Below are 8521 nucleotides of genomic sequence, written 5' to 3'. Positions count from 1 at the left end.
GGACTCTTCATATAGTCTCAATCTTCCTTTCAATGGCTTCATTTTTGGATCTATATATGTTGCATGATGTACCCATGTCTATCTAATGTTTATGTTGACTTGATATTCTCCTTCTGCAGTCAACATTCCAAAAGTCACAAACCATTTATCACCTATTGAACTGACTAAACTAACCTGTTTTATGGCATAGTCATTCAGCTGATATTAATACAGTGCCCATGCGTATCTGCCTGCTGTGCTTCCTTCTAGTCATGCACTTGTGTACGAAGTGATTCAGCTTCTTGCAGTGAGAACATTGCTGTTGATGTCTTCTTTCTCGTTATGACCCTTGATTGATTTGCTCTTTGGATCTGGAGCTTCCATTAGCATAATGCAAGACCTGGTCTGTTCTGCTTTGAAGATGTTCTAGCTGCTGATTTACAACTGAAGTACTTCTGTACATGACCATCACTTTCCGAATAGGTAAGTTTCTCCTTTCTCAGTAGGCGTGCTTTCACTACAGGATCCCTTCCATCCCTTTTAAAATTGGATCATCTTTTAGTTGCACACGTTCACTGAATTCTTTAAGCTGAGTTAATATTGTCATAAATTGATCACCGGACCACTATTCACCTTGGGCCCTCATATTGAATATGTACGGTACAAAGTGTGCCTTCAAGGCTTTCAAAATTTTTGCAGTTTCTTCTTTTTCTGACATTCAGAAAAATTTACCTAGGAATACATTTTAGAATGGGATCTCCCCAGTAGTAATAAAAATGCAGCTACTTGAGGCTGGCTCCATTTTTGTTTTAGTTGGAATGTCACAATCTTGTGATTTTGCTACTACAAATGGAAAATTGCCAGCTGTGTCTCATATTACCTTTCATTTTGACCAGCACTGCAAGTATAAAAGTTGCAGCCTTTGCGTGTTACCTGGTACTTCGGCTGTGGTTTGCATCTTTGCTCCTTTTCAGTTTCTTTAGGTGGCAGCTTTTACAGCTCTGAATACTTGCTGTGTCTCCCTATCATCATCTGTGTTTCTACACAGCTCTTCGACACTCAATATCAGGTCCACTTCTGACACCATGTTGCCTGTACTATGTCCATACTGAAACTGCCTCAAGGTGGATCCCCCCACACTGGGTCGCATGGTAGATGTCACATGACTTCAGATCAGTCAGGAGGCACATGGACACATTATTGTGTTTTTTTCCCAAATGGAACTCAAGACTTAGAAAGTTGATGGCATGGCTGGAAATGATGGAAAGGAAGAAGTGACAGAGGTGCAGAATAGGGTATTGAACTCGAAGTTGGGGAATCATTACATCATTGTCTGGTTTAATGAGCAACAAATATGTATTCAGCATTTTTGAATACATATTTCAGTGGGTTTTACACCAAATCTCAAGGCTCTGATCAGTTTGATCCATCTTGTCTGAGATTTATCCTTGACAGCAATGCAGCCTTCAGTCCAGGGTCAGAGGAGCATGCTTAGGAGCAAGCTGAAATTGCTTGGAAATTGGAACTGGGTGAAAGAAACGAAAACTGTGAACAGCGGGGCTGTTGCTGAGACATTCATTCCCAACTTCACTGTAAAGGGTTATCCTAAGCACACACACTGGCTGCTGCTCACTTACATTTCCAGGAACTCTAGGCTTTCTCATCCATTAAAACCCACAATGCTGGCCAATCAATCAATCTTTTGGAATTATGTATCCACTCATTGAAATTGTATTATGCACTGGCTTGATGAAAACATCAATAATTTGAATCCATGTGGAGGAAGAAAAGTCAGCATAAAGGCTGGAATGGGAACTGGTAATACAGAATAAACAAAGTTGGGACCACAGTTGATTTGTAAAAAAAGCTGACATCTGATCCATTCCCTTATTAAGTGGAATAACTCAGTGTTAATTATAGTGAAACATCTAAGTAACTTATTTACTGATGCCTGTACTCATTATTTCTGTCTATGCAATTTCCTAGGAACTCATGGCTTAATTTCCAGAGTTTATTTAGTGACATACATTATTGTTTATTGATAGTTGTGGAAACAACTCCAGTAATAGTTTGAATCTGGGTGCTAATGTTTTTACATCCACACATTAAATATATCAAACACCATTGTGATAAATGCACACACACTTTTAACATAGTTAAACACCATTAGTATACACAGACTAAAAAATGTGCTCACATATCACTAATCTTACTGATGACTAAACTTACCCCATCACCAAACATCATCATACATCACTGACCATTCTCATTACTGAACATCCTCACCACTAAACACTCTCTCATATCACTAAAGTTACTCAGCAAGCACGGACATAGGAACAGACTTGGGTAGTACATCAGACTGGTTAAGTGGGTAGGTACCTTACAGAGAGGATGTAATGCAGCAAAGTGCAAGAGATTCATTCTGCTTGGGCGAATGTGGAGACGCAGAAAAAAATAATTGTTCCTATTTTAATGGGGATGCAGGAATAGAGATGTGGATGTGCATATACACATCTTCGAAGCTGGCAAGACACATTAAGAAAGCTATTAAAAGGCACGTGTCGTCCTTGGCTTTATAAACAAAGGCTTTGAGTACAAAAGCAAAAACATTATACTGAACTTTTCAGAAACATTGGTAAATGCTGGGTATCACACTTTTGTGGAAAATGCAAAAGACAAGAGAGGGTGCAGAGGATGGGGCAGAGAAAGATGTCAGTTACAAGCAGAAACAATAGAAAATTAGATTGTACTTCTGGAAAAGCAGATTGTGAGGAAATTTTACAGAGGTGTTTAAACCTTGATAGATTTTAGTGAAGTCAATAAGATAAACCTGTTTCTAATTGCAAGGAACCAGAGGGCACATTTTTAAGGGAAAAGAATCTGAGGTGACAGGAAGGAAAAAACATACTGGAAGTTGTAACAGTTTGAAAGGTAGTGCTGGTAGAAATGGATTCGATAAGGACCTACAAAACAGCATTATATAAATACACTGAAGTAAAAATGCTGTGCTATGTGGAGACAGCAATAAAATGATGCTAATTGTATTGCCCTTTTAAAAACTGAAACAGGCACAATGGGCTGATTGGCCTCCATCTACACTGTATCATTCTGTAATTCTGCAATATCACTGATTACAGTCACTAAACTCACATAATTTATTATATTCCCATGGTTAAATATATACAGACCACTAACTGCACATGATGTTGATTAAACATACACGCATGATGCATTCTGATGCATTGTTAAACACAAACATACTTCATAAAATATACACACAGGATTAAACATATTTACCATTATCTGTATATACTCTCAGATCACAAAACATGTGCACCTGCACTTAAACATGCTGCTAAATGCAGTCTCCCTTAAACATATTAAGAGACTATCACATATTTCCCTTCAGCTGCTTACTGATCTTTGTTCTATTGCAAACATGTTGGCGAAAGTATGTAAAATATGTAATTCTAACATGTCAGCCTAAAAAAAGACATACATCTCAAAGTTTTTTCCTTCCTATCTCAAGTCAAAGAACTTGTTCAACTCTTTCCCCGAAAATACCTGACTTAATTCAATTTCATCTTTAGAACATGGTCAACTTATTGTTAAAATAAAAGGAATTCTGAATAGAATAAAGCTTACCATAGTCTAGCATAATAAAGTAAAATATTCCATTCATGACTAACTTGCTTGATAATGTATCGTTTAAAATGCTAAGCTGAATTATGGTCAACAATCATATTTACAATTACTCTGAACCCAGCTCAACCCATCCATATAATTGTGGATGAACCATTGATGTGTACAGTACTGAGGGAAACATTGAGCCATCGTGTCTTTGCAGTGTGGTTGTTATAACAATCCAAAGCTAAATTCTCCACCTTGTTATTCTAAAAATGTACGGTGCAAAAACGAAAAAAAAAAATCCCAATCTCCCTTCTCCCTCTCTTATTGATAAAATATGAGAATTTTCAAATATATAAAAATTTTAAAATAATGTCACATCAGCAAAAACATCCTGACGAATCTTTCATGTGCATTCGTAAAAGTGTTAATGTTTTCTCTCTTTAATGGGTCATTACTCTTTAGAAAGGTATTTACTTCAATTAAGTATTTGTGGTTGAAGTGTTGAACAAGTCCCTTAGCTTGAGGTAGGGAAGGAGAAAATCTTGATTTTTGGCCCTTTTTCAGACTAATATCATACTAAAATTGCATAATTTACACATTTGAAGCATCCTTCGGGGATATGAGGACATATTCTACTCCTACAGTTCATACAGCGCTGACGGAACGCTGCAGCAACAGAGATGCCGTTTTCGACATAAAGCAATAAGCGGAGGTCAACCATTTCTTCCGGATAGAGATAAAATATTTTATGTTACATATATATCTTTTTTGGAGCAAGATCAATCTTTATCCCTCAAACAACACAAAACCAGACTGTCTGGCAATTATCACTGGGCTGTTTGCGGGATCTTGCTGTGCGCAAATCGACTGCTCACAACATTGACCCCACTTCCAAAGGACTTAATTACTTATAAAGCACTTTGAAGTATCTTGAGGTTGCAAACATGCTGGATAAATGCAAGTTCTTTTTATATTAAAAAGGATCTTATGAACCTTCTGGATCAAACGTTTGGGGGCATCTGTCCGAATTTCAGCTTGATGCCCATTTTGTTTTCAGTACGATCGTGGTAAAAAAAGTGCTACAGAATGCAAGAACTGCCGATGCTGGAGTCTGAGATAACGCTATGTAGAGCTGGATGAACACAGCAGGCCAGGCAGCATCAGAGGAGCAGGAAAGCTGACGTGAGATAGTAGGAACTGCAGATGCTGGAGAATCCGAGACAACAAGGTGCAGGGCTGGATGAACACAGCAGGCCAAGCAGCATCATAGGAGCAGAGAGGCTGACGTTTCGGGCCTAGACCCTTCATCAGAAAAATTTCAGGACTGATTTTGAAAATGTAAATGGACAGGATAGAATTGAAACTTAGCAACTTGAATGTGAACTATTAAACAACAGTCATAAACAATAATAATTATTGTTCACTGTGAAAGGGCAGGACCTATTGAAAAGCTAGTCACACCTTCATTAGGACTGGTGAGAGGTGGTAAACCCGCAACATCAGCCTTCCTGCTCCTCTGATGCTGCCTGGCCTGCTGTGTTCATCCAGCTCCACACTGTATTGCTACAGGAATGCAGATTGCTTTTCGTCACGATTCACTCATTTTCCCCCTGACCCCCGTGTCTTTCTAATGAATGTACACTCCTGCTCCTTGTTTCTTGTCCCTCGTTTATCTACAGCCTAAAAAAAAATGCCTCTTCCATAAAACTATGTTTTCTTTACTGCATTACGCCCAAATTATTGGAACACGGAAGGTAGCGATTTGTATCAGTGTCCCGTTTTGCAAAACCTCTTACAGCAGAATTCTTCATTTGAATTCGAAAGTGTGTTCCGTACACCTATATATCGGAGCACATCTCTTCAGCTCCCTCTCTAATTTGAGCTCCACAACCGAACCTCCCTGTCTGTAAAGCTCTCCATCCATGGGTTCAGATCACGCCCGGGATGGGTCGGCCACCAGTCTATTTCGATGGGCACAGACCTGAAACATAAACGCTGTTCTTTCACCACCACCCCCTGGCCCCCTCCAAACGGATGTTGCATTCGCTTTTTATTTTAAGATTTTCAATGCTTTTGGTGTTCCCTCCTCTCCTCGCCTTCATTTGACTAAATTTCCGAAGTTTCCCAAGCGTCTTGTTAGGCAAAGACTTTCTGAAAAATCCATTTCAGCTGCTTTTTTTTTCTAGTTCATGTTCATTTGCCCAGGTATCAGAAACAAAAAAAACTCGTCAAACGCAACCTTCAGAATCAGCCACTTGACCCGTGGACACTGCTAAATGTTTCCCAACTTGATTGCAAGTGAGGAATTCTGAGAGTTTACTAACATAAAGATGACACAACATTATACCGTGCCTTCGATTATACATTCGTCAGTTGATTTAACTCACAGAGTGGAGGGGTGTTCTACCGGTGGAGTGATAGTGACCCTGTCTCTGAGACGGGAACACCCGGGTTCAGAGGGGTGCAATAATGCTTCTGAACAAGTTAATTCAAAAATTTTAACGGGTTACAATATAACCGAGGCTCCGAAAGCTTGTGTTTTCAAATGAACCTGTTGGACTAGGACCTGGTGTGTGATTTCTGACCTTGTCCAAGCTCCCCCAGACCGACACCGGCGCCTCCACATCAAACACTCAACTCTGAAAGTGAAAGTGATTTTGAAAATGTGCAAATGGACTGGGTAGAATTGAACTTAGCAACTTGACTGTGAAATATTAAACAACAGTCATAAATTATTATTATTATCAATTTATGCTCAGTTTGTGTGAAAGGGCAAGGCTTATTGGAAAGCTGGTCACTCCTTCCCAGCTCATTGGCTGGTTCTGCCAATAGACCTGCCTTAGTTCCCAAAGCCCATTCATTGAGTGGGCGATTCACTGTCAATAAATGCGCCCAAAGCTATCACGAAGGCCTACTTTGGATTTCCATTGGTTTCTTCCGCTGTCAATCAATGGGCTGCCCATCCTCTCTCTAGAACCTACAGAGGCTGCAGTTCGCTGTTAATATTGGAGCAGATGCTGGAATATGATAAAAGATAAGAACAAGGTAGGGTGGCGGTTGGGGGAAGCAGAGCCCCGAGCCTGAGCTAACAGAGGAGAATGCAACCCTACAGTATGAATGCAATAGTGAGAGTTGGAGGGAAGCTGGTGCGGGAAGAGAAGTGCCGGGACAGGAATTTGAAAATGACTTTAGCTCGCCTGCGCTTCTGCCGCCTCGTCCTTCTGAACTTTCTCCTGCACAGTCACCGGACCGCTGCGGACGAAGGTGAGCAACCGGCTTGGAGCCCTGTCCAGGGGGGTAAGGGGCTGGATGTAACCCGGGGAGCTGGGGGAAGAGCGCTTGGTTCCAGGGTTGAGTGATTGAATGCTCTCTCCGCAATGTCCTGGCAATGAAGTCTGTTTGAGACTTTAGGGGCGGGATGGTGTGGGTCTTACCTATTCCCCTTCCTCTCTGTCTCCTATTCCGCCTGCCCTGTTGTATTTTGCTGAACAGATCAGCTTGACCGTGAGTGAGTGAGTGTGTGTGTGTGTGATGGTTCAGAGGCTTTGCACTATGTTGTAAATAATAAGTCTGTTTTGACCTGGTTTTAGTCCGTGTGTGTGTCTGTCAGCGACCGTGCACTTCGATAATTTATTTTTCAGCGTTTGAGCAGATGGCGAGCTTGTCCTGCTTAAAAAGCATTCATTTCCTCTCTTTTACACCATCTCCCACTCCTGAATACTCTCATTGCTGGTTCTCCTGTCAGAGAGACTGGGGCGGTAGCTCGCAATCTTTCTGGGCAGATTTCCTTTGCTTGAATCCCCAACCTTTTCCTGTACAGTGGAAGGATATTTAGAGAGAGAGATGGACAGGGGAAAGGTAATGTGCCGAGATGTTGATGGGTAATTGCTTTCTTAGTGTCATCTGATACAAGAGCGAGTCAGGGACGAGATTCTATCATGTTCCTTGTGGCTGTTACTTGAAAGGAATAAATTTGAAACTTCGCTGGTCTTTCTTTCCGGCCAGAGGTGACTAGTCAGAATGCACATCATGCAGATCAGTTCTTTGTTTACGAGTGGCCATTAGATTTGAGAATTGTCTCATGAATGGATGAGGAGCGAGACAGTAAGGCATCCCCCCCTTCAGCTTATATCAGGAGAGAAATACATATTGCTTGGCAAAACTCATTCACAGACACTGCCTTCCCTGTGCAGACTGATGGATGCATTCATTTAGATTGAACCTTTGAGCCATACACTTCTGCACCGAAGTGTTGGTGATGAGACCTGGCGTACTTAGTTGGTGTTGGGGAATTGCCTCACAGTCCCTGTCGATTTGGGAAAGCAGAGTGTTATTGAAAATAAACTGTGATCCATCAGTCTCGTCAAACAACCCAGAGAGAGAAATAAAGGCTTAGCCCGGGAGACAGGTGATGGCGATCTACAGATAGCAACCAGCGATAAAGAGCTTCGAGAAGCGAGCCAGGCTGAGAACTGTTAGTGTTTCACTTACACTTTATGTCATTTTCAAACGCTGCGAGCATCCGTTATAGCTAAAGGGGGTGAGAGAACTTCACCGAAGAAATGTTTGGAAGTGGCATAGGGAGTCAAGTTAGCTGTCTCCTAATATTTAACAAACAAACAACAAACTTCCGTGCCTTTTTCCAAATGTCCACTCTCATATCCTTTTACCCAGCACATCTCAGAATGGAGAATATTCTCGTCAGACACCCATATTGAATGCTTCATGTTTGATGGGTGTTTTTATTACAAGGAACTGGACGTAGCTAGAATATGAGTTACAACATAAAAACAGAAAATTGCTGTAAAAACTCAGCAGCTCTGGCAGCATCTGTGCAGAAAAATCGGAGTTGACATTTCGGGTGGAGTGACCATTCTTTCACTGTTCTCTGCTGAGCTTTTACAACAAT

The 8521-nt window shown here is 41.0% G+C and overlaps 1 protein-coding gene across 1 annotated transcript in view; it reads left to right on the top strand.

The window, feature by feature from the left end:
• Positions 1-6632: 6632 nt before the first annotated feature.
• LOC109914512 (ephrin type-A receptor 7) overlaps positions 6633-8521 on the top strand; it is a 527439-nt gene continuing 525550 nt past the window's right edge. The window contains exon 1 of the mRNA XM_048613049.1: positions 6633-6876. Within this exon, the coding sequence (XP_048469006.1) occupies positions 6711-6876 (166 nt within the window). The 5' untranslated portion in view covers positions 6633-6710. The remainder of the gene's footprint in view (positions 6877-8521) is intronic.

The sequence above is a fragment of the Rhincodon typus genome, chromosome 27 (genome assembly GCF_021869965.1).
Source record: "Rhincodon typus isolate 14 chromosome 27, sRhiTyp1.1, whole genome shotgun sequence".
NCBI lineage: Eukaryota > Metazoa > Chordata > Chondrichthyes > Orectolobiformes > Rhincodontidae > Rhincodon > Rhincodon typus.
This window is presented reverse-complemented; position numbering and strand designations above follow the sequence as displayed.